This window comes from Cuculus canorus, chromosome 3, assembly GCF_017976375.1.
Source record: "Cuculus canorus isolate bCucCan1 chromosome 3, bCucCan1.pri, whole genome shotgun sequence".
Classification (NCBI taxonomy): Eukaryota; Metazoa; Chordata; class Aves; order Cuculiformes; family Cuculidae; genus Cuculus; species Cuculus canorus.
In genome coordinates, this window is record NC_071403.1 from 55,065,066 (window position 1) to 55,092,453 (window position 27,388).

At 39.3% G+C, this 27,388-nt stretch overlaps 1 protein-coding gene and 1 non-coding gene across 3 annotated transcripts in view; both read right to left on the reverse strand.

Annotated features, from left to right (window-relative positions):
• Positions 1-11,874: 11,874 nt before the first annotated feature.
• The window catches only part of PRKN (parkin RBR E3 ubiquitin protein ligase), a 722,467-nt gene continuing 706,953 nt past the window's right edge, over positions 11,875-27,388 (reverse strand). For both annotated transcript variants that reach the window (XM_054062010.1, XM_054062009.1), the window contains 2 exons: positions 17,933-18,050; positions 11,875-13,147 (listed from right to left, as the gene is read on the reverse strand). In XM_054062010.1, coding sequence (XP_053917985.1) covers positions 13,038-13,147; positions 17,933-18,050 — 228 coding nt within the window. In that variant the 3' untranslated portion in view covers positions 11,875-13,037. The remainder of the gene's footprint in view (positions 13,148-17,932; positions 18,051-27,388) is intronic.
• Positions 14,947-15,127, reverse strand: LOC128851936 (small nucleolar RNA SNORA81). Its single transcript, XR_008449466.1, has one exon. It is a non-coding gene; the product is annotated as a small nucleolar RNA SNORA81 (small nucleolar RNA).

Here is a 27,388-nt window from a genome sequence, read left to right on the forward strand (position 1 = left end):
AACTGTGACAGATATAACTGGTGTAAACCTGGTGTAGCTCCATGGATTTCCATGACACTAGATATTGGATTACATTAGAGGAGGCTGTGGCCCTCTAACTGTGCTTTACCAACATAGCTAAAGGGATTGTTTTAGCAGACAAGCTCCTGCAAATCTCACAGGGTCACTTTCAGATGTTGTTTTCCTAGCTGACCTTCTTACTCTCTTGTGTTACTAATCCTGTAAAAGAGACAGCAGCAACATGTGCCTGTGTCTTTATTGCTCCAAGGCATAGCCCAAGTTTTCAGCAAAATCACCCCCAAAGGCAAACTGCTCAACACTGACTATCACTGGAATAAGGCAAGTAACAGAAGAAGGGCAAGGCACATAGAAGAGCATGGTAGTGTCTTCAGCCACTTCAGCAAAATTCTTCAGAGGGCGTTTGCCAAGGTCTTTGCTGAAATCTGATCTATGCAGAAATTTATGGAAGGTTCAGTGACTTACTTCCCGCAGTTGGCTCTCCTAAAGGGAGTGGAGAGGACAGAGACATGCAACAGATCTTGAAAAGAGTCTGAGTAGCAAAATGTAGCTACAGCAGGAGATTTTAAACTTCATTGAGCTACTCAGTGTTTTAATGCACTGTTTCAGTTTAGATTTACATGCTGAACATATACATATGCAGCAGAAGGTATGTTGCAAAGCCAAGCACTCAAAGAAGGAAATGCCGTAAGGAAAGCGGCCTGTGCAAATTTACTCCCTCCTTTGTGGGTCTTCATATGTTACATAGGTTTCAGTTTTTGTGGCTGCCCAGTTCTTTTTCCGCAGACCTTTCTCATATTCAGAGCAAAGAACAAGCAGGCCTTGTTTGATGGGAAGCTGTTCAAAACTGCTTTTTCTTCTGTATTCAATGTGTGTGGCAGAACCATGAGCTAATATTCATTGCATGTCGTTTCAACTTCATGAGCATTTTTAGTGGTACTGACTGTTATAATATCCAAGTTTATTTTCACAACTCATCCATGAAGTCAGGCCAGAAACATGAGTCTGATCCTGACATCTTTACTCTAAGTGGTGAGTAATGTCTTTCACGATTACTGGTGCTGCTCTTCAGAAAGAGGGAAGAAAATTAAGGCCTGATGTACAGTCAATGTATTTGTGCTTCTTCTAAATGCCCCCCTTGCACCAGAATGGTATGTCAGAATGTGATAGTCACCATCTGGAATGAGTTAGGTTCTCACCAAAGACATGTAGAATGAACTTGATATCAAATTAAAGGACGGGGAATCTGGCCTGTCAAAGAGAGGGATATGTTGTTAAGTCCAAATTTTGTTCTGCAAATGCAGTTTTTCCAATGCCTTATGTGCAGTTTCTAGTTACATACAGCCTCATGTGCAGCCTCTTTGAGTTGTAATACATGGCACTTCTGGCTGGCAGAGACTGAAGCATGCAGATGCAGCCTAAGCAGGGGAGGGAAGAGGATGAGATTGTTTTATCATCCTAGTTACCAACGTCCTCTATGCTATAGTACAGGATATTTGATAACCCGGCCATTTGTATGTACAAGGTCAAAACATTGTCCCTTAGATATCATAGCTACTGTTGTAATTAATGAAAACTGCAGAGCTGGGATACGAGATTGTGACAGCAAAAGGGAAAAGCCTAATGCTTTTCTTTATAGCAAAGTTCTTCCAGTGGCATATAAACATAGAAAAGTTTCAGCTTTCAAATTTCCTACCACTGCTCACTCTTTAAGACTTGATTCTTGGTAGATTACAAGGTGCTTGCTTTGATTTTTTAAGATAATAAGAAGCTAAAACTGAAGGAAAGGCACCTTTTAGGATTTGTTTGGCATTTTTTTTGCTCTTGAATGAGAAATATTGAATAATATTTGGAGCAACTGTTGCTTCCCAGCAGTTTACTACAGAAAGAGATATTTTGTCACAGAATAATTCTGCCAGACAGTTGTGCAAGTACACATTAATGCATTTTGCTTGAGGCCAGACAGGTTGTCAGAGGCAGGTCAGGATGCATATTCCAGCGTTCCAGACTTCCCCTGTTGGTTGATGCATTTATAACAAAGTTCAGTTGTTGATGCAAGGACTGCCTATTTCTGAATGAATCCTGACCGAAGTGTTGCTCGTGTAATTGCGGTAGGTCAGCAAGCATATGGTACCACCATTTATGAAGGCTGAAAAGCAAGGTTCACATTGTCTGTAGCTATAAAGTAACAAAGGAATAAGGTTGAACATACAAAGCTTGTTTTTGTTTTCCTTTGTCACTGAAATATGACATGAATGAACTGCAGAGGATCTATAGCTACAGTAGTAGGTTCTAATATTATTACGTTTGCTGTTGGAATATGGAGGTCTCAAGGTCTCCAGAAACATTAAACCATATTTTTGAGAAATGTTTTCTGATAGGCCAGTGTTCTCTGCAAAGAGGGTGCACTGAGGCCACTTACCCAGTGGTGCTGGCATTTGCTGTTGGATTTTCTACTCAGCAGTTTGCCAAAATGTTAAATGTATATTTTGAATAATTTTCTGACTACTGAAGTGGTTTATTTTTGTTTTCTTATGAAAAAAATTATCTTGTATGAGTGATTAGGTTTTTTATTACTTCCTAGAGAGAGAAATGAAAACTCTGTGACGCTACAGAGAAGTATATCTTCCAAGCTGTACGTACAGTAGATAAAAATCATACCTGCTATATGTATACCTTTTTATTGTTCTACTCAAGGTCTATAGAATGCAATTTATTTAGTCCCTTTTATGTGATGTAAGACAAAACTCATTCAGGGGAAAAACATTCAAAAATACATAAATAGCAGAGAAGGCAAAATGCCATTTTAGCTTTAGGTTTCTTAGATACTACAATAAAGAGTGAAGAGAATTTCTTTGAAAATGTGTGCCATTTAAATTTGTAAAAAAAAAAAAAAGTTATTATCTAGCAATACAGTTTGTATTCTGCCAAACATGATAGTACGATGAATTCAATAAAATAGAAGCAAAACTTACTTTTAACATTTTCCCATGAGATGTTAAACTAAGTAGGAAAATATAAGGATGTGATTGTGTGGCATCATTCCAAACACTGGCACTTACTGGCTAGGAGCCATTATACTCCCCTATGAGTAAACTGGAATAAACTGGGCCCACCCTGGAATCTGGCAGATTGAAGACTAAGATTAATGAAAGCCACCTTTATTTTTCTCCTCATCTCATCTCTCCCCTGAGTGTTACATGCTTTGAACTGCATGAAATGAGAAAGTTTGTTCCATCATCCAGGTATCATTGGGCTGTGGCCACCACAGAAAGAAGTTTGACTGTAATCAGCTATGACTTGAATGACCTCCCTGAAGAGCTGGGACTCGTGCTACCTGTGTCCCAGTGACCTTTAAACAGTAGCCAAAAGCAGGCTGTCTGCTCCTAGTCACATCTCAAGCTGAGATATTTAACCAAGATACCTGAGTTAGGAGCATGGTTGCTCCAAACTTCGTCTATAGTCAAGAGAGAGACAGGCAGACGCTTAGTGAAAACTATTCAGATAATTTCTGCCATTTCTGTCACTGATGTATTTTAATGCTAACCTCATTCTCCCCATGAGTTGGTGGAAACGACACACAATTACACCGCAAGGCAAGGCCCAGAGTTTTTTATGCAATCCAACAAACTTCTTCATGCTTCTTGTAAAGACCCAAAAGAGAGAGAGAGAGAGGGAGGAAGTTCATCTGTTTATCACAGCCACCTACCCAAATGTATGCATTATTTTCCCCCTTAAGTTAAACATAGAATCATAGAATAGTTTGAGTTGGAAGGGACCTTAAAGATCATCTAGCTCCAACCCCCCAGCCATGGGCAGGGACATGTCCCACTAGATCAGGCTGCCCAAGGCCCCATCCAACCTGGCCTTGAACACCTCCAGGGATGGGGCAGCCACAGCTTCCCTGGGCAACCTGTGCCAGTGCCCAACCACTCCCATGGTGAAAAAATTCTTCCTTATATCTATTCTAATGGGGATCTTCTGACCTCAATTTTAAGTAGAATTTAAGACTAGACAGGAGAATGCTTAATGCTTTCTGTAGCCATCATTTAATGATAAAATGAGACTATGGAGCTTCCTCAGCTTCATTCCCTCTCACTTTACTTCACACTTGCCAGTGGCTCAGTGAGAATTTAATGCAGCCATCTGGGTTTTAGCCTAGCTTCCTTGCAGTCCGAATATACCTGTCTGTGAAGCTGAATATACCTGTCTGTCGGTCCTCCCACAGAAGATTTCCAATATTAGGCAATTTCAACCAGATTTTGCCAAGGCATAAAGATCTCAAAGATACTAAGTTTATAAAAATAATTTGCCAGTCATGTACAGAAAACCTGTTAATACTCACCCTGAGAAAAAAATCTTCATCGCTAGTTCAGCCTTATTAGGCACCAGCGCACCTGGGGATGCCAAAGGGAGGAGGTAATTCATGCTGCTGTCACCAGATGTGTAGCTGTATCCTGCATCAGCTAGACTGCAGTAAGCTCTTCATACTGGATTTGGCTGGTACAGACTTAGTTTTCTTCCTACCAGCCTGTGTGTTACTGTGTTTTGAATTTATGACTAACACACCAGTGTTTTATCTGTTCTGAACAGTGCTCAGACAGCATCAAAGCTTTCTATTTTTGTCACTCTACCTTGCAGTGAGTCGGTTAAGGGTGGCAAGAGCCTGGGAGGAGACACAGATGAGGCAGCTGACCCAAACTGACCAAGGGTGTATTACATGCCATATAACATTGTGCCCAGGAATAAAACCTGGGAGGCTGTCTTTCTACAGTAGCCATTGCTCAGAGACTGCCTGGCATCCATCCGTTTTTGGGAGATGGTGAGTGATTACATGTGTATCACTATTTTTTTTCCCCTTTTCCTTCAGTTATTAGACTTCATCTTGACCCATGAAGTTTTATTTTTTCACTTTTGCTCTTCCTAACCTCTCACCTGTCCTACAGAATGTGGGTTGTTGGCCAAGGTCAACCCACCACATTCCTTTACATGAGGTCTGCTGATAGAAATATATATGATGAACCTTGAGGATAAAGACTTGAAACAAGCTTGGCAAATAATTAAATAACTTACAAACTGGACAAGCTCCCATATTCATTGAACATAGCAGATTTACAGTACTTTAAAATAGTAAAAAAAAAATGCTCTTGTAGCACTTGAAAGAAGCATTTATAACAGAATACAAATGTGCACAGGGTGATTACTAAAGGATGTTCCTGTACTTGCCCATTGCAGTAGCTTGTATCCTGAGATGAAAAGCCACAGCCAGCTAGCACCATATAAATGCAGAAACTGAAAAAAAGGAAGTGGGAAGTGTAGACAACTAATAAATGGGAATTGCATTGTTTGGAAACAAGATGAAAGAGGCTTTGGATGACGTAGACTATCATGGGATGGTTATGAATTGCCATGATGTTTCTATGAACAACGTGGTGCTATCTGGCATGTGTCAGAGTGTTCCCAACAGAGAAATAGAGGCATAAATGCTACAGAAGGTGGTGGTGTGACCACACCACCTTATGCAAAAATTCCATCACTTGCACTCAAAAAAGGCAAACTAAAATGGGAATGACTTGATTCTAAGATGCTTAGAGAAATGGTGATCCAAGCTTTTAAGCACAGCCTTTTAAGCTGAGTGAAACAAATGGAGTGGAAATATGATTACTGTCTCCTCCGTCCAATCAGGTTACAAAGGGAATAGGAAATAGAAAATCTTAAGCTTACAAATGATATTGATACAATGATGAATAATTTTAAGCTGGCCATTAATACCTTGGAATGAAAAGGTTTCTCATCACTAGCGGTTGTAATCAGGTTCTAGAATTGCCTTATTATGAAAGCAACTGGAACTTAAAAAAAAAAACCCTGTTTGCAAGAGCACTCTGTAAATTTATGGAAAGCCTTGCATAACAAGCTGCCTGTGATGATGGTCTGGATACAACACACTAACAACACCTTTCTACTCCTGAGACTTTAATATCATGAAAAGGAAAGAAATTAGGTGGTATTATTATTATTATTCTCCACAGCCTCCTGCTGTGGAGAACTGTCTGGTAATGCCATTGACTAGCAAGGGAAGCTGCTGGATCCAAGACAGTGACTGCATTAATTAAAAAGCATCAATTAAAAATTGCATTTGGATGTTGCAAGCAATTCAATAACTGATAGAATAGTCCTCAAAGTCGGAATTTTCATTTGGGAGTAGGCCAGCTTGAATCCTGTAGGAACATATTTGAAGGAATCTCATGAGATCACCTTAACTGTCAAGGCCTACTGCTTGTAATAATGGTGTTCTTTTAAGTAATGGGGTGAAGGCAATAAGAAAACCCATTTTTTTTGTACCAGGCAGTGTTGCATAGTAATAAGTATACGTCATTTATCTGACACTTGCTCAAGCTCTGCTAAGGCCTTTTAAATGCCTACTAAATTTGCCTACTGCAAATGTTTAAATAAATACAAATAGCAAAATAGTGTGAAGTATATATTGTTTGCTGGAAATGTAACAGAAAAGAGGCTCACGGTGCACTCATTACAAATGGCTGTAAGTCATGGACTTTTTTGGTTTTTGAAGAAGCAAACTTACTGACTTCAAGTTTCTTAGATTTTTTAGGCCAGATTTTTCCTCACTGCTCAGCACCCAAAATCACAGAAAAAGTTTTAACTGTTCTCTTTTATCTTTGTGCACCACATTTGCTTAGACACCAAAAGAATCTTTTTTTTCTAACTACAGCTGGCTTTTGGGTTTCTTTATGGGACTGGCCTTTTTGGGTTTCTGAGTGAGACTTGAGTGCTTACAAACATCAGACTCCAAGTATGAGAGTCAACTGTACCCCATCTCACCCAGATGATGATACAGCTTATGCGCAAGCAGTAGGACTGCCCCAGCCATCAGTCATCACAGCGATCTATTGGAATGGGCCCTTCCTGAGAGGGACCGCGCTTATGAGTTTTCTTGAATAGCAAAGGTCTTAAAAAACTCGAGCAATGTAATGGCATAAATATATATTTAAATTTGCTGATCTGCAGCTTATTTTGTATACTGCAGTAGTCTATCGAGGTCTGTGGTACGGCTGTACTAGAACAGCAAGAAAAGCAAGCTTTCTGTTTAGTTTTATATTTTTATTCATTCAATTCTACCCCGAAGCTTACACAAAAAAAAAAAAAAAGAGGACTTAAAATGAAATGCCACTGATTGTTTTTAACTTGTGCACGCTAGAGGTCACACGAGAAGAGATTACTTGTTCAGGAGATGGTATCCTGCAATGCAGGAGCTTATTGCTACAACTGTTTTGAAGCCTATATTTGCTTACTGTAAAACCCAGCAGGATGATGCAATAGAAATACCCTTGATTATTGGGTACTGACTGATTTTAATGGAAATATTGCAGTCATTTTGGCCTTTGAGAAGCAGAATTAAAAATAAAAGTCAACCTAGCATTTGTTGTATCACTAAGCACTTGTAACATTTCAGTGTAGCTTGGTGAGGTAAGTTTTTCTGGTTTTTAAATTCATCAGCTGTGGAACACATGGACTTCAGTTATTCATTAAAAAGATTTCAAACCCTTTTACCATATTGTGATCTCTTTGCTTTGGAAAAGAGCAGTGGAGGGCTTTCCAGGTTTAGCTTCCAGGCATAAACAAACACAGTTGGCTGAACCTATTTAGAAGTATTTAGCATCCATTCCAAGAAAAACACATTGGCCCCACCAGAAGTAGTGTCTGAATCCTATTTCATTTTATTGATTGCTGCTTTTCTTTTTAGCACTATCTTTTGATCATTACTTGAGGTCTCCATCCACCAGTTTTTGGCCTGGTAACCAGCAGATGAAGTTGGCAGTTTGCCGAGATTACTGTTTATGAGGCAGACAATACAAACATGTGCCAAGTAAGAATGAGTGGGTACAGTGTGTTGTTTCAGCTGTACTTAAGTAAAGATTTTTTACAACAACTCTGACATCAGTGCCCGATGGATTTTAGTTTGCAATAAAAGGAGCTGGAGAGAGTGGGCATGAATGTGTTTTGTAGATGAAATATTCAACTAACAAAGAGACAAAGAAGAAACTGGGACATCAAGTTCTCCCAGAGATCTCCTATGTACTGCTAAAAAGTTGAACTAAATGATGTTTTCGAAAAGTCTCTAAATTAGCCTTCTCACAGTGAAGCTAGTGGTAAAATTCCCAGTGATTTCAAAGGATGTCAGTTTAAGCCACTATACCTTAGGCCACTGGAAATCCTACCTTTTTTTTAATTATTGTTATTTCTTTATGTCCCTAATTGGGACACCTTAAACTCCAAACTTGCTTCCTGCTTCCCTGACCTTGTGTGTTCACTGTGCCAGCACACAGCTGGCCTCCACTTTGGTGCAGCCACAGATTTCCCCCGTTGTGAGGAAAGGGCTGGTGGGCATTTGAGCTGTTACCTCCATGTGGTCTCGTTGTGCTCTCTGAACTGAATTCCTAGACTGTAAAAAACAGATAACAGTGCTTCCCTGTCTACATGGATTATAAGGATTCCTCAGGCTTTCTAGGGATAAGAGCAAAAACTAATGTAACAGGTGATGTTTCGCTGCATATTTTATCTACCGGCATAGAACCATCACTCCATTATTCAGAAAAATGGAGATACAGACAAGAAAACCAAATTAAAAGCAAAGAAAAAAGCACTGTTAATAACAATGAAGAAAACCGAAATGGCATATGACCCAATTTCTAAAAAAAACCCGAAGTGTGCAGATACACAAACCACCACATTAAATATGATTCTCCATATGATTAAATGAGCTTCTTTCAACTTGCCTACCTTTTTCCGTTGCTTGAAGGGGAACTGAAGGAAGCACGAGAGTTTTGCTGCCTGGGAACAAAAATCTAGTTTTAAGAGCTGTAGTTCAGCTCTCCAGCTCTGTTTCTCTAGATCAGCTGTCACCATAGTAGTCATCATTGAATCAGATAAATTAAGTCAGCATTGGGCTAACCAGTCTTCAGAGTTGTTAGCATGCCTTATCCTTCCTGTCTTGCTGCAAGTGTTGCTTATTGAGGTTAATAGACCCAATCATTTACTTGGTAAATGTAAAAAGTGGTTTGAGCAGTATGGTGAACGTGAGGAATGTAACAGTCATTGTTACTTCAAGATGTGAGAAAGTTTGGCACAACGGGCTAACTCTTCCCAGTCTTCCAGGGCAGCAGCAGCTTTTGGAACATGGCCTCTCACCTCCAAGGACCTCACGTTCCCCCCCACAAACGCAAATTGTACTTCAGATTCCATCATCTACAAGGCTTTGCTGCTATACTGGTTTTCACTATGGATCGTACCTTACCATTCATATGCAAAAACCAAACCCAAGCTGTCCTTTGGGAGCATGACTTCTATTTCCCAACAGAGCCATAATGTTTCTTCTGAAGTCCCATTTACTGGATTTTTTTAAAGTATGCACTTTAAAATGAAATTATTTGGCTTGCAGTTTACAATGAGATAGGGCAGATAGATAAATGATATTTTAGTCAAAGTCACAACTCCCTAAGTATTATTTATGCTAAGCTTTGAGATATGCTTTTTTCCTTAGGGAGCCAAGCTGTTACATATTTTCTTCTTAATCTACACAGTATTCAGATTTCATTGCCAGCTGGAATTAAATATTAGTGATTTTCATTGTTGTTATGGAGCTGCATTATTATAGAGATAATTATTAGTGAATATTTCAGCATGCTTCTTGTACATAATTCATTTAATATACACAGTAAATGGAGCCCAGATTGCAGTATCAAAAACAAGTCTGCTAAAGATAGCTGAAGTTTGGTGACAAGAATTTCAGTCTGATATTTCAGAGCTGAAATAAGAGAAATAGTCTGAATAGGCACTGAAGACTTGGTTTGTTCTGTTTTGTTTTGTTCTGAATTACAGCATCAATAAGATTATTTTTTTTCAGTTTTAGATTTTTCTTAAAAGGCATTTTCCATCCAAAAGAAATTAAGTGTAGTAAATTATAGGTCCAATTCACACATCTGTATAGGAATTAAGGCTTTCAGTGACATATTAACCCTGATTTTTCATCCCCTTTAAATTGTAGAAACTATTATAATCTCACTGTAAGCAGAAATCAGATTTACAGCCTGTACCACCTCAGACTTTGTGCATGTAAGCATACAGATGTATATGCATTAACAGAAAGAAGATCAGGATATGTTCTATTAAAATCAGCAGGATACACAATTTTTTTTTTGTCAGGGTGTAAATCTGGACTGTGTGAAGAAACCTTAAGTGACAAGAACCTCTAACATCAGTCTCTAAAAGCGAATACTCAGTCAGTACTGGAACTCCTTGCTTTATTCTCCTTTTCTGCCCTTGCTCATGTCTTAGATGAATGCTCATCATTCTATCCTCTGACAAGTTCTTCCCAAGAAAGAGATGTTTCTATTCTAGCCTTCTGACTCATGCCTGGCCAGGCCTGAAAGAAATAGAGCAGCTGATCTATAGTTCATTGACTTCAATGGACCCTGATCCAGGGGCATAACTTACGCGTTTCTGTGTGACTAGTAAAACATTAACCTGTTAGGGCAGGCTCTAACTCAGTGGAACTGCTGACATGGACAAGTTTTTCTTCCTCTGTAAGAAAGACACACACAAAAAAAGGAAGAGATTAAGATTTCTTTTATTCCAAATTTTGTCGATATGAAATATAGTTATGAGCTCCCATGTAACACGTTATCAAAGTAAAATCAAGCATTATGATTTTTTCCCTAGCATGCTGGCAACAAGCCATATAAATTATAGAATAGACTTAGGTACAGGAAATCAAATCATGAAATCATCAGAGTTCACAGTAAAATATTGCTATTAGGATAATGCACCTAAGTGAGGTACATTGCAGCATTCTGTTGCATCCCTATGCTTCAACATAGCTAATTCTGCAATATTTTAGTTCACTGGTGCTGTCATGGTTTAGCCCCGACCCAGTTAATTTCGGCAGCTAAAACTGTGCAGCTGAACTCCCAAGTCTCTTCCTCCCTCCCGCCCCTCAAGGAAAAGGGAAAGGAAAATGAGAGGAAAAAGACTTGTGGGTTGGAAACTAAACCTACAGCTTTAATGAAATGATAATAATAATGAAAGTAATAATATATATATAAATATATGAGATCGTGACCCCACCCCACTCCTCAATGACTATACATCATCGCAAATGCTGTAGAACACATACGAGGGAAGGGTCCATGGCTAGAAGGAGTTGAGCTCAGGAACTGGATTCAGGAACACACAGATCAGGGATCAGGAGTAATCAGACAGATGGTCATCAGTGGGTGTTGGCCGTAGCAGAAGAGTGCAGACCCTCATGGTCTTTCAATTTCATACCGAGTGTGACGTATATGGGATGGAATACTCTGTTGGTCAGTTTAGAGTCACCTGTCCCATCTGCCCATCCTTGCAGGATGGGCCTTTCTCCGCCAGCTTGAGGATCACCTTGGTTACTATAGAGACAAGTATAAGCATTGGCCTTTCTGCATACCAATGCCTTGTTTTGTCACTTCTAGCCAGGAACACTGTCTCAAAAACATGCAGTTAGATTTCGGAGAATGAAGTTACTTTCTGTAGTCATCTTGGGATTTGTTTGTAACTCAAACTTCTTGTTCTGCACTAACTGATACAAGGCACACCCATATTTTTAGGAGTGTACGGCCATGCCATACAAAACATTAATTCAAACTTGACACAAGAAATCCTTGGCTTTGGAATTTACTTTGCGCTAATGATATGTTTTAATCAAAGGGCTAAGTTCTCACCCGGGAGTTCAGATCAGTCAAAGAAATGCACGACCACTCAGCATCTTTGTAATCACTTTGTATTCAAATAAAAAAAAAAAAAAAAAAAAAAGAAATAAAGAAAGTTTAATTTTTGACCACTTTATTTATTGTGCATTTTTCTCCAAAACTGAATTGTACAAGTCCTTACATGGCATGTTGGAGGTGGACAGTACCCATTTAATTTCAGAGTAAGACAGCAATGCAAAGCAAACTGAACAGCAAGATTGTTCAGGCTTGGAGATGCTAGTAAGTTTTACTTACTCCATTAACACTGTAATACAAAAGATGTCCCTCTGCCCCACACTGCTTGAGCTGTGAATGTATTTCCAGAAACATACCCATGTTTCTCAATTTAGGAGAATGATTATAGAGGACCCCCCTGAGAAGTCTCCTCCTGCCTCTCCTTGCCATGCCCAAAGCATTGTTGTAAGCAGCAGAAAAATTAAGCCCTGTGAGTTTAGTGTGCACAACACTTAATCAGATACAGTCACCACTGCAACAGCAGTCACAGTTAAAGCTTAAACTGCATCCTTAGCTAATCTTCCAGTGGTAACAAAGCCTTTAATGAGCATGTAGGCAGGTTTTGTGTCATATGTTACAAATACACAAGCACGGCATAAAGCTGGATGTTTCTATGAGAATTTGGTTTGAAAGCAAGACACCTACAGGAACCTACCTGTTGGGAAGGAACCCTGAGAAAACACTGAAGAGCCACACTCTTCCCTCAGCCAAAAAAGCTGTTAAGAATACTGCCTCAAAATCAAATATTGTGCTGAATGAGTAAAAGAGTGGTCAAAGTAAAAGCAACTGATGCAGAGAACATCCTCCACTCCCCTTGACCCTCTCACACTCAAAACCCACATACGCAGGCCACTTTCTCTTGCAAGAGTTGTAGATTCCTGACTATAAATGTCAATCAAACTTCCTCATGGTAACCCTGTCTGGTCTCCATGCTGACAGACTGTACAAGTTCAGAAAAGTGTAATTTATTCTGTTTGTACCATGATGAGCAAATCTGTCCATTAAAACAATTACTCTTTTTGCTTAGTGGATATCTTCAGTGTGACTCTGATATGATTGCGTAAGCAAGTAAGCAAACAACAAACTGGGCCAACTTCTGAACTCCACGTCCCTGGAATCACTGAGAGTTTTGTTTAAGCAAGGAGTTCAGAATTTGACTCCAATGAAAACAAGCTTCAGCAGCAATGTGGGCTGGCCTCATCACCACTAGTCAAACCAGTGATCTCCCATGCAGGTTCTGTTCCACTCCAGGCCACAGTTCCAGCACCACTCAAATCTGCACTGAGGGCGAGGACATTTCATATGCATGCAGCCACCTGCAAAACAGCAACAGAAAGGCTTTGGTACCTGGCAAACACTTAGAGATGTTAGGCTATAATTAACAGTTTTAAAATCAACTTTCTCATGCATTCAATTATTAACAAAGTATAATATTTAATAAAGGGGAAGTACAAACCTGAAGAACATTTTTCACAGGCTTTCTAAAAACCTTCTACCCCCTTTCTTATTGGGGTGGAATGTTAATGGGGTTTCAGTTGAGGGACTGCAGTAGCAGGAACTGCAGTCCTCTCTGAAATTGAAAGAATCATAATCGTTTGGTTGGAAAAGACCTTTGAGATTATTAAGTCCAATCATACTTGTCCACTACTAAATCATATCACTGAGCAACTCAAGAAACTGCACTAGGGATAGGGAAAACTGATGAGAGTCTGTGGTGTCTCAAAGTAATCATGGAAAAGTCTGTTCAAGGATACTATATTTTAGTCCAGCTGTAAGCCAGAAGCTGAACAAAAGTAAATTCTTTATTTTTAACTTGGACTCAACAACTGAGAGATTTGCAAAGAGAATAAATCAGAAGACACAAACTTTGATGGCTGACTGTTGATTATATCAAAATGATATTAGTAATCTGATTTGAGCTTCTTAATACCTTAAGCAGCCTTTTGATGACATCAGTTTTTCCTGTGTGTTGGGTTTCTCACTTGTCCATATTGTGAAAGCAGCTTTAATCTCTGCTCTCAACCTTGATTAAATGTTTATTTTGTAATATATAAAACATTAACATTGTCAAAGGTCATTACAGGAATACACTTCAAATGGAAATTATGTTGCCTACCACACAAAAAAATCTCTTGCATTATTCAATCTGAAAGAAAAGCATGCGGTATGAAGAAAGGCTGAAATGTCATCTTGGTTTGACTTCAGATGGTGACAGGAGATACACAGACCTTGTGTTCCCTACTGTATGACTTGCTACCCTTACATCATCTTTTCTACAAATGCCACTGCATAGAATCATAGAATAATTAGGGTTAGAAGGGACCTTAAAGATCACCTAATTCCTACCTCCTTGCCATAGGCAGGGACATCCCACTAAATCAGGCTGCCCGAGGCCCCATCCAACCTGGCCTTGAACACCTCCAGGGATGGAGCAGCCACACCTTCCCTTGGCAACCTGTGCCAGTGCATCACCACTCTCATGGTGAAGAAATTCCTCTTTATGTCTAGTCAAAACCTGCCCCTCTCCAGTATACACCCATTCCCCCTTGTCCTATCACCACAAGCCGTTACAAATAGCCCCTCCCCAGCTTTCCTGTAGGCCCCCTGCAGGTACTGGAAGGTCACTATAAGGTCTCCCTGGAGCCTTCTCTTCTTCAGGCTGAACAAGCCCACCCCTCTCAGCCTGTCCTCATATGGGAGATGCTCCAGCCCTCCAATCATCTTTGTAGCCTCTTCTGGACCAGTTCCAACAGCTCCGTATCCTTCTTAAGTTGAGGATTCCAGAACTGGACACAGTATTCCAGATGAGGTCTCACAAGAGAAGATGAGGTCTCAGAAGAGAAGTAGAGCTGGCCCATTCAGGGACCAAACCATGATCTCGGCATTATAAAGCACCACACTCTGACTGAGCTAATCAGCCGCGCTGTAGACTCTTTCAATAAAAAGAATAAAAAAGATCAGGAAATGCATTGTGCCACTGCCCATTCAGTACATTAGGAACCCCAAACAAGGAATCAAACTCAAGAGCAACAACCAGTCAAGCACACCCTGGTGCGCAATTACATTCAATATGACCTGAAAAGCTAAAATGAGACACTAAGTGAGTTTCTGCAAGAACTGTTGCACTAAATCTTAAGATACAGGACACTGCACATTAAGAAAGAGGTCCACCCTAGTCATTTTTGATCCAGTGCATAGTTTTTCTTCTTCTTGCGTGTACTCTACTAGCATTATTACAGAAACCAAAGCTCAGCCCTGGTTTCTGCAGTTTTACCACAGTGCTTTAACAAGAAGGTACACTCCAGTCTCCATGTTACACTTTACTTAAGGTTTACATCCAATTCTCTCTTAAAATTCATATTAAGCCATCACTGGGTAAAACGCATCTCAGTCCTGGTGCAGAATCCAAAGCCCAATGGGCACCTTTCGTCAAATGTGTGGTCTACCTGCTAAGCTATATGAATCATGTTATTCCCTGCTATATGACAGCTGAGATCAGCAGTCAGAGTGGAGAGTGCCTCAAGCAATGTGGCCTACAGCTTTGTGAGTACAGCACTCCTCTGAGAGACGTAGATGTGTGTTTAAACTTACTCGGACTGGGAATTGAGGTCTTTCACTTCAGCTATTACAGAGAAGTTATTGGCATATAGAACTATTCTACAATGCCTATAGCTATACAGGCAATTAGAGAAAAATTGGCATTGCCACCATCCCTTTTAAAAGACAGTGTTAGCAGAAGCATTTAAGGAGGGAAGGCAGAATTATTCTCTTGTGTGTAGCCAGTGTACTCCTTCCAAATGAGGACTGTTGGCAGACTTTGGTGTACAATTGTCAGCCCCTGACATTAGCTGTACTTAGGCAGAAGTGAAGCGCTCCTTTCAATTTACAAATGTCAGCCTAGAAGCTGGCACATGCAGTACCATGACTAGAGAAGAAAGCAAGCACTGCACTTCTTAAGCTTCACGCCTTAATTCACAGAATCACTGAGGCAGGAAGGTGCCTTTAGAGATCATCTGGTCCACCCCAACTCTGCTCAAAGCAGGATTAACAAAGTAGGGTTCTTAGGGTTTTGTCCATTTGGTTTTGAAAATATCCTAAAATGAAGATTCTTTCTAGGCAATTTGATCTTATTTTTAAATTGGATTTCCCATGTTTCAGTTTGTTCTCATTGTCTTCTGTCCTATCAGTGGTTACTGTTAAGAAGAGTTTGGTTCTTTCTTCTTTGCTACCCCCATAAAGTATGCTTTTATGCAATTCTGTTATCGACTTTGTATCGCTGGACTTGCTCCAGTACAGGGGAGCCCAGATTCAGATGTGTCTCACCAGTGCTGAGCAGAGAGGAAGGATCACCTCCCTTGACCTGTTGGTGATACTCTTCCTAATGCAGCCCAGGATGCTGTTGGCCTTCTCTGCTGCAAGGGCACATTGCTGGCTCATGTCCAACTTGTAGTCCTCCAGGACACTCAGGTCCTTTCCACCAGGTTGTCCCTCAACCTGTACTGGTTCATTTCCCTTTGTTGAACTTCATGAGGTTTCTCTCAGCCCATTTCCCAGCCTGTCAAGGTCCCTCTGAACAGCAACACAATCAGCTGATTCCAGTGTGTTTAAACATTTCTAGCCTGCTGCCATGTCTTTGGTGTTTTGCATGCTGACAGGGTCAGGCTAAAAGCAATGAAAGTTTTTTTTCCTGCTGATTATCCATTTTCAATAAATAATTCTTTCAAAGATAAATGTATAATGTTCTTTTTTTCTTTTTGAGACCTTGGCGACTTTCACAAGCGACTTCCCTAAATATCAGTGCAAGTTGTGGGAATGGTGTCAGATAGGGATATCCTATTTGTGGCAAGTGACAACTGCCTGTAAATTAACAGTAATGGTTTTGTAGAATAGTCTAAGAAAAAATAAAACTTCAAGGCTGATCAGAAGGGTTTTTTTTTTAATTGGCTATGCACAAACTGTTAAGGATGAATAGTCACAATTACTATTTGTCTGTTTCTAATCCAGTTCAGTTTTCTGGTTTCCAGCCTGTTTTACAAGACTGTAAATAAGTTTTTTGACCTATGCCTCTGTTATCTCTCTTCTGCTGCCCACCTTGCTCTCTACACTTCACAAATCTTGTCTCGCTTTCCGACTCTTGAATTCATGCTTTCTTTCTTTCTGCTTCTCAGGCATGAAGAAGTCTCCCACTTTTGCATCTGCCAACTGCCATCTTTTCTTTCATCAAACTCCACATTTCAAGATTTGGTCCTATTTCTTCCTCAGTAATATTTGTGTGGTATTACTGCTTGAAGTGTTATCTCCTTGTAGTTTACAGTGCCTTATTTGGTGTTTTCAGCTACCAATTTGAATAAGTGATGCCACAAAACTGAGAAGCATCTTCTATAATTAACATTAGTATACTAGCTAGGCAATCATTTTAACGTATTTTGATTAATTAACACAAGTACAATTAAATCTTGTAACAGCATGAACCTATATGGTATAGACTATTTACCGTTCCTGTTCCCTGTTTTAACCACACCAGTACCAGGAGATTACTTTTCTTCTTACATGGTTAAGTGTTAATCAGTGCAACCAGTTTGTCAGAGTCCACGTGTCTCTTCTACTGCGGGCATGTGGGTTGAGATTAGTCTCACCTAAATTCAGCTATATACTGCATAGACATCTACAGCAGGACTAATTCTCCACACCCCACTTTTAGGTGCAATTCTTCTAGCCTACATTAGACACATGTTCTGTTTTGTTATGAGATGAGTTTTGCCCTACAAATGTCTATTTTTTCCAGTGACAATGGAAAATCTAGGCAACTATCTGGGTATTTAGTCCTAAGGATGCTACATCCAGTGTGTTATGGTCCTTATCTTCCCTATCTATAAAATAGCTGAGCATTTTGTGGGGCTTAATTAGTAGCTTTAGAACTAAGTAATTCAGATTTAGTGATTTCAAGGTAATTTAGATAAAGTGACAGAAGAAAGATTTAAGCTCTCTGTACTCTCCCTCTCTTGGAATAATAGTGAGCATATGTACACATGCACATTCACACATTTATATTGTAAAATTAGTTTTAAAACAGGTAAGTATGAGATATCTAATAAAATTACCATTTTTTTCTACTGGTATACTGCAGCTGGGGCATGGCTTGGTTGTCTTCTTGATTGTTTCTCTAGATGCCTCTTCCCATCGAGCTTGCATGGCTGCACGTTCATCAACTACGTATCCCTGCAAAGAAAAAACAAACACGTGTGGGCATAATACTGAAAGGCTGTACCCAGACATGATGTCTGCACTGAAACGATAACCATTTACCCAGGAGTAACAGACAGGAGTGAGTTCAAGGCCAGGTAAGCTGGATTTTGTCACAGATTGACAGATTTAGTAGAGGACTGGTACAGTTGGACTTGATGATCTCAGAGGTCTTTTCCAATCTAGTGATTCTATGATTCTACTAGATACAGATTTTTTGCTTCAAAATGCAAAGTTACTTTCTCCCAGCATGCACAACATGTGTATCGCGTTAGAGCCTGGCTCCAGGATGGCAACGGAAGCCACAATGATGGAGCTTGTGTGCCACCCTGGGGGTCCTTCCTATATCCAATTGTGCCCTCCCTCCTGCTTCCTGCCTTGAGTGCAAAGCCCCAGCAGGAAGATACAGGGGATATCAAGCCATCCTCCAAATGCACAAAGGCAGGTAAAGCAAAAGGCAAGGCGAAGCAGGAGTCAGATGAACTCAGCTGAAACATGACATGTTAGACACTGTAGGTTAGATTCTGCTTCAGGAATTAAAGCTCTTCTTACAATACAAGCAAAACCACCAACACATTCAATGCAGAATGGTGGGGTCCCTGGAAGGAAACAGTTTTTCATAATAAAGTGTACTGCTTTGTTTCAGAGGTCTAGATTTCATTCAAATATAAATCTGTATCAATGTAAGAGGCCTTAAGAGGCACAAAGAAGAAACACAAACATTTTGGAAAAAAAATTAAAAAAACCCAAACAAACCAGTGAACAATGAAAGCAAGTATGACCCCAGTCAGAATGACACAGATGGAAAAAGTCATCATGAAGAGTGCGCTAAAAGGGACTCCTGTGTTTGTCCTATTTGTGGCTGGGACAAAATTACACAAGTGTCCTATTTGGCCATTTCCTACCTAAAATAATAGTACAAGGACAAAGGAGAGGGCAGCGCCTTAGGTAATTTCCATCACACAAGGTTAGCAACTATATGAATGGTAGCTGTAAACACTGTAGGTAGGCTCCAGCCTTCAAGTCCTATTCTCTCTAGACGTAATGTGGGATTTTTCAATCATGTGGGAAAATTATGAGCTTAAATTAAATGATATAACTTTTAAAAATTTCCATAACTTCTTTGTGTATACCTTCTAAATGCTTGTAGGCTGTTATGTAGATAGACTTTCAATATAGATAACTTTAAAATATATTTATTTCTAATAAGGCAGAAGAAGGAAATGGCCCAACTTCTAAATATTCAACTCAACCATAACTTCTCTTGATTTCTGTTCAGCTACTACTGATAAAACCTGTGAGTTGTTGTGGTGTCAATGAGTAAGAGTAGATTTTATTTCTTGGCTGAAGTCGCCCAAGCCAAAATGTAATAACAAAGAGCAACATTTGCCGAAATCGATTTCCAGCTCGTGTGGCCATTGCAACATGCATCTTTACAAAACCCAAACAAACAAAACCAAACACCAAACCTAGGCCTTTTTAGTCAGAAAACCTAAAAAATGTATTTAAGGTATTGTTTCTTTTATTTTAATACCTACATCAGTCTGCTTAGCCCTTCAATCCCTTTTGTTGTTCCTCACTTAATATTCGCCAATTTGCTAGTATTTTTTGATGTAGAGGTAACAAAAGTGAACAAAGTCTTCTCAGCTCTGTCCTAGAATTGACTTTTACATTTGGCTCTTTGCTTCTGGAGAGGGAACTCTGCCCTGCACCCTGCTGGATTATTCAGCAATTCGGCAAAACGATGACCTCTATACAATGGCACGTAAGTGAGTTCTGGGAAATAGAAAAAGCTGCTCAGCCTAATACCAAAGAACATAATCTGGTATTGATCTTGCAACACCTTGATCTTTAAGGAAGGATGGCTTTAGCAAGCAATCTGAGCTAACTCAGAGAGGCCTGAACAAGATGATGGGGAGAGCGAGAAATGCTAGATCAGGACTTCAGTTTGCCCACCGACAGAGGAAGATGATATTAATAATGTCATCTGGTTGTGATGGGCATTAGTTACCTAACATCATTAAAATTAATTCAAGATGAAAATCACTACAGCAGTGACAAAACATTTCTATTATTTTCAGAATCACAGCTACATTAGAAGACCAGATATATTTTTAATTTTTGTAGTCAACCCAGAAGAGTTTCACAGTGGCTCTGTTTTTCCCAAGTGGCCCATATCCAAACTGTGTGGTTCAGTACTTGGAAACATATGTTTTCCCCATCTTCATATCTTTGTTGTGCCCTAATAGCAAATGACACTGAGACAAAATTTCACATGCCAAATTGCGCCAAATTGCTAATTTGATTTGTATAAAGATATTTGATCTTAGTTCTGAAAACAAATACAAATTTGGGAGAGCTTGGGAATAACTCAAATAAACATTTCAAACCACATATATGCAATTGCCTTAGAAAGAACAAATTGCTGAAAAAAGCAGAGTGAATTATTATATTATTTTCCATTGCAAAAATTCTAGCACAAAATAGATGCAGCAGCATATTTTCAGCCCATTAGAGCTGAAACATCCCTCCTATGAGCAGTCTTGCTGAATGCTAAGTTAAAATCTTCCTGCTGCAGAAAGCGAATGTAGAGAAATGGTACAGTGATGGAACTCCTCCCATGCAGTAAAGAAATCACACCATACTGATCCACAAGCTTCCAGTGTTCATATGCTTTATGTAATGCTCCACATACAATGAATGCAAGCACACATACATTTATCTGCATTTTTTCCTCAAACAATAAAGGAAAGGTGTATAGTAGTTCTCCATTACCAGTGTCTATTTAAATCATGTTCTTTCATCCAAAGCTAGCACACCTAATCTCCTGGACAATGGCCTAGATAAGATCTACCAACCAGAGGTGGCTCTCATTTTATTCAGCCTTCCTGACTTTGGATAGAAATTTCAGAAATGCTCCTCCAGGTGTGCATCACATGTCAGTTTGTTGAAGACAGGAGACTTTGATCATTTGTGATGCTGAACCCACACAATATGTTCTAGATCCCCAATTATTAAAAACCCTTTGTTTTTGTGAAAAGCTACTAGAATTCATCCATGATGCTATATGAATATTTTTTCTTATTCTCAACCGTGCTGCTCATTATGATCAGGAATGAATACCCATAAATAACAGGAAGCTACAGTAAGAGCTATTGCAAGCATTTTTCAACATCCTGTCTGCAATATTCTCGTAGTGCGACAGAGGAAAAAGTCTGTTTTCTTGTCTCTGGGTCACACTAAAGGACGCAGATTTACTTCAATTCTCTTTCGACGCTGAGTCCTTTTGAAAAACTAACAAGGATAAAGAGACCACAGAAACTGCCAAGCACCATACAGTAATACAAGAACATGAACGTGGAAAGCTTTTTATGCAGTTAATCAATATCAGGCAGTACTGGAAAAAGTTCTACAGAGGCAGAAAGCATCTTGAAGTAAAGCGTCCTTCTTAAAACAGCATCTCATTCAGATAATAGGGCACACATCGACTTGTTGGTAGAACTGCATAAAGTAAACAAGGTATGTGTTCACAGTCAGCCACTAAGCAGTACCACCTGTATTAAAAACAGTTATGGTAAAACTGCTTGTTCAAAATACTGGAAACTTTAACTATATAATGTTAAATTCCAGTATCCACTGTATTATATACCGTCTTATGTAAGCATACCTCTTTTATGATGGTGTTTATTTTGCCTAGCACAGACAACATCTGAAAACTGAAGACCCTTGATTCAGAATAGAATGTGAAACTGTTAACATTATGTTATACCTAGCTTTAGTAAGTGTAATTTCTGGACTCCTGCTTATTTACTCTTGGTGCTTAATTCCTTTCTGATAAGCAAAAAAGCTGGTCATGCATTACTTGAAGACATGTATCCCAGTGCATCTCCCTTTAAATCAGAAATACCTTTCTTTTTTATCAGAAGTGCTTGGTTGTAAGTTAATTTTTCATGGGAAAATTAGATTATTTAAAAAAATATATAAAATTATGACTTTATGTAAAGACAGCATTTTAAAAAGGCTTAGATGTCTCAAAACACAAAGTATAACTACTCATTTTCTAGCATCAATATGACAGTAACTATGGATATTTGAAAGACAAAGAATAATTTAATGTACACAAGGCAATGTCCAACTCACCACAATATTTAGATTAACACAGTCCACTACTTATTTCGGACTAGAGCTCTAAGCAAAAGCAGCCTCATCTGTTGAAGCGTGGTCTACAGGAGCACTGACAGTTCAACTTGAATTTCTTTTGTTTTCCTAACATCTACTGGGCTGTTTTATGAAGATATTCACTTCAGTTAACCTCCTGTCATGTTTAGTGGGGTCTTTTATAATACTTCGGTTGTGGAGGGAAAATAACAGATTTTAGGGCACTAGGCAGGCTAAAGGACTTTTGGAAAAAAATCCATTATCTGAGTCATTTGAGAGTCAAAATCTCACAAAAAGAGGTGCACATAATTATTGGACAAGTGCATTAGTCTAGAGAAAGATTTGGCATAATCAGCACACTAAAAACCAGTTATAGATCAGGAGCAAAAAAGATATTCATCAATGGGAGTATGTTTCATGCACTGGAAAAATACAGGTGTCAGTACAACACTGATGCAGTTAAACTCGTAGGAAGCAAGTCTGTGTGAGCCCATTTGTCTGATGTGTCTAGGAGATTCTGTAAAAAAAGAGCTGTTTTGTGATGACAGCAACTAGCTAGAATCAAAGTGATATGCACAGGCTACTGTGTCTGACACAGATGAAAGAGACTTCCACTAAATAAAATAAAAGCTTTCTGGTCAGGCAACATCTCACATCCAGGTTTATCACTCTGCAGGTTTTGGACCACTGATATCAGCATGAATTAAACTAAGTTAGGTGGTGAATACTGAATTTAGACAGCTCTAAAGGAGAAAATCTAACCTAATAAAGGTCATTTTTGTGTAACTGCTTTCCATGAGTGAAATAAAGAACACACCTTCTCCTGTAAGTGGCAACACAGCTGCAAATGACTGTCAGCTTAACCTCATAAACAAAGGAGCCTGTCACTTCTTTTTGTTTTATTACTGCTCAAAATAGGAAGGTTAAAAGTCTCTTTATATAGTTCCCATATACTTCTCATTAGATATAAAGTTAAGACCTATTCTCAGATTTCCTCTGGTGCATATATATTTATAACATAGAAATTAATTTTACAGGACACTTCCTGGTTACAGCTATTTTTCTTGCTCCTTTAATTAGGCATCTGTGGGTTTAAATGTCCTGTACTTGACATTGTGAATATACCAGCTACCAAACCCCTGAGCCTCAGTTTCTTTTTTAATTGTTTAAGATGCTTTAGAAATCAAGGTAGGTATGCTATTTTTTTTGTACAGCCATATTTTATTCAACTTTTAAAATTTATCTGATGGGAAAAAAATCAATAGTCTAATAATAGATGTTCCACATTTCATACTGTAACTCAGGACTCATTGAAAGATGTTACGTATGATGAACCTCCTCAATAGCTTTGTCTTTCACTAAACTGCAGTGAAATTATCCGTGTTTTTTCTGTGGTCAGCATTTACTAATTAGCATTTTGATTAATCTTCCCTGTCTTTAGAACAGAAAAAGAAACTTCCATAAAAATGCTGTGTTTCTCATTTTAACTCTTGCCTATAGTATGCCATTTCAAATACCTCACCTTTTGTTTTCCACTGTTCTAAAAGCAGTAAGGAAAGTTTGCAGACATAGTGAAAGAGCAATTCTGAAAATAATATTTGCAATATTTAGAGCATAAACACATAACACTGATAACCAAGAACTGAATCAGAAGGTCATGTAAATGTGGCGTCCAATATAACATACATATTTTCCCTAACAACTCACCTTCAATGAAGGTTTAAGCAAAAAAGGAGCTTGCTTCTTCCTTCATACAGTCAGGAGACAGACACATTTCCATGATCTTGTCAGCATTATGTCTTTCTGTTACAATTTAATATGCACATTGCATAGTTTTTCAATTCCACAGCAACATTGTAAGAAATACATTGTACGGAGCTTGGTTTTCATGAAGTGTTAGCTAAATATTTCAAATCTTAGCATTAAAGTAATTCAGCTAAGGATATTTTGAAAGCACCTTTATTTGGCTGTCCCACATTAAAATCAAATTCTAAAATATCTTGTGCTCACAGCGGGCCAATATGTTCTGCTGCATAATTACAGCAAACCACCAACTACATAAAGATCAGGTTTCACAATCTTATATGCCTGCTGGGAATCTACAGATGAAATAACATGAGATCAGACAGATGTGGTTGGCAAAAAAGCCTGGCAAGCAATGTCTATATATTTTATACCACCTACTGGCATCTTTGAAATATGCATACCTGAGCAATGGGAGGAAAAGAAGGGCTGGAGGCTCACCTGCAGCCCAAGTGAACTAGGAATTTTTCTGGGAACTACATTACACAAGACTTCAGGAGGGTGCCAAGTGATGTGACACACATTCCTGGATGTGTGCGTGCACATGGCTGTGTTTTCATGCTGTATCTATGCAGCTAAAAGTATTTCTGGGAAGTGATCAAACGGGTCTGCTTCAGAGCTGACAGTTTGCCTGAGAGCTTATGACTGAATTAGGCTGGGGCCCAGAAGCTGTGGTTAGGCTTGCTGTGAAGGCATGTGCTGATGAACCAGCCATGGTTAGGGCTGTCAGGTGGCATGCGCAAGAAATTGTAATGATTTTTAGCCACATCAGCAGTTAAAGATGTATGTTTAGTGATTAATTTTTCTAGATTGCACAGTTTGCAAGGCCAGGTTTGTTAGAACTAGCTGAGCTGGCCTGGACTAAGACTAGCTATGGCCTGATAGAATTTTAAGGAGCTTGGAGCAGAAGAGACCACTTGGCAAACTTTAAGACTTCAGCCACCATAGACATTTTATCCAGGCTTAGGTTTTACAGGTGTTCCTAGGCTAAGGTTAATAGTGGAGTTTGCTCAAGTGAAATGAACTGGATTTACATCTGGGTCCTACAAAGATTGCCAGACGGGGTTTGCGGGGTAATGAATTAGATATTGGATGCTCTTTTAGGTTAAAGCCTTTGAATGCAGGCGATTGGAGGGAATTGTGTACAGCTGTACTATAGAAATCTATCACGATGCTTAATTTATTCTCTTTACTAAATTCATAGCAACCTCTGAAAAAGTAAATCTGCTAAAAAGCCGTTAACTTTTTATAACCACAGACTCGTTGGCTTGGCAAGACAAGATAATCCACAATTAAAACCATCTTGGGGAAAGATTGTCCATAGGACCATCTCTAAAACATACTTAATAATCCATTTTATCCAGTTTATGTGATTTTTTTTTACAAACATTTATGTCTCTCTTCCCATATTTTATTCACTTATTTACATTTGTGCCAATTTTACGTCCGTGTCATTGCTACTGCTGTTACAGTTAAACCATGCAGATGCCTGATCAACAAGCCCAGCACTGAAACAGTCCTGGGAGCTACTCTGTACATGTTCAAGTCTCATACATGATCCCATTTAATTGTCCAGCTGCTAGTGAGCAAGAAGGTACATTACTTATCCTGGTGAAAAACAAACTGTCTAGAAAGGTTTTGCACTGGAGAAGCGAGGCTAATTTTAAGCTAGGGACTTACAGAGGAAGCTGGTTTGTGGCTAGATTCCCGATGAGCATAGTCCATATATGGATGAGGTTAAAAGGGTCCAGAACGCTTGGTTTTGTGGTGTACATGGCAGGGACTATGTGGTTCTTTCTAAACCTAAATCTGGCTGGAGTCACCTTTATTGTGTCACCCACATCATGCACACTATGCCTTTTAATCCATCAAACATGATTTATTCTCATATCCCAACGTTCAAACAGCTCCAAGAAGTGGCAATCATTTTAAAAGAAAGCTTCTCAACTGAAGTTGCCACAGATTCATTTAGTTTTCCCTAAAATTATGTAATTTACATACGATGATGGGAAGTAATTGGCCCTGCACCAATAAATGCTTAAGATCAGTTTTCAGTGGTCTATCAGGATTCAAGGACATTCCAGTAGGAAGAGGGCATTTTATCCATTCCAATGGATCATGCAGTATCTGTGCACAGATCTAAAAGAGTCTGATATACAAGTACATAAAGCTAAGCAATTATCTGCATGCCTGTGCTGATTTTACCTTTTCTGCCCCAATGCCCTCTAGATTCCCACCTTTATAATGTTCAACGTCCTTTATTTTAAGTAGCTTTAAGCATCATGCATGGCACCTACTTTGTCCCTCTTGTGCTTCCTTCCTTCCTTCCTTCCTTCCTTCCTTCCTTCCTTCCTTCCTTCCTTCCTTCCTTCCTTCCTTCCTTCCTTCCTTCCTTCCTTCCTTCCTTCCTTCCTTCCTTCCTTCCTTCCTTCCTTCCTTCCTTCCCTCCCTCCCTCCCTCCCTCCCTCCCTCCCTTCACTGTCCTAACAGATGTGATTCCTCCTCTTGACCTCAAGTTTCCTCTTTACTCCTCCTGACATCTGGTCCAGCATAGGCCCCTTCCACCACCACCATTTCTGCTTCCTAGACCCTCATAATTGTCCCAGATCATCTCACAGGCTTATTCTCTTTCTTCTATCTTTGTTCTCCTCTTTATGCAGCTTTCACTTTATCTCTGAAAGGTCACAGCATGTCGACTGTTTCAGGGTTGCTTTGAGTGGCACCATAGTTCTTCCTGCTCTCCATGTTGCCAGCAACTTCTGGCTATCTAATTCTTCCACAACAGCACTCCTTTTTGGCTTTCTTTCCAGCTCTTTGCCACTCCTTACACTCTACCATATTAATCTGTATTTTGATGACTTAGACCTAAACCTCTTTGCAAGTGTTTTCTTTCATGCCAGGAACAGCAGGGACGTGCAGGCACTTGTAGAACTCCAAAGAATATGGCAGATCCTTTCACTACTGTTGCCACTAGAAGCTAAAACAAGCCTGCATTTTCCTTACAGAAAGTATTTTCCTGTGACAAGATATCCTGCACCGGTTCCACAGAGGAGCAGTTTGGTGGCAGTCTGTCTGGTTGACTATGAGTGGTGGGAGTTATGACAATAAGATCTATTTCTAAAATACATTATATGGAAAGGATGTGGACAGGAGTCAAACTGGAGGAGCTGAAGCTATACAACATGATCCTGAAAGTACGCTACTTCTACCTTGAAACGCATAGTCAAAAGTAAAACAATCCTTCTCACTGCCCAAACAAGTAGTACAATAATAGCAAGCTAAGAGTTGTTCACCTAGCAGAGAAGAGCCAAACAGAAAAAGCTGAATGCAGGGGTGGATAAACGTTTACATTA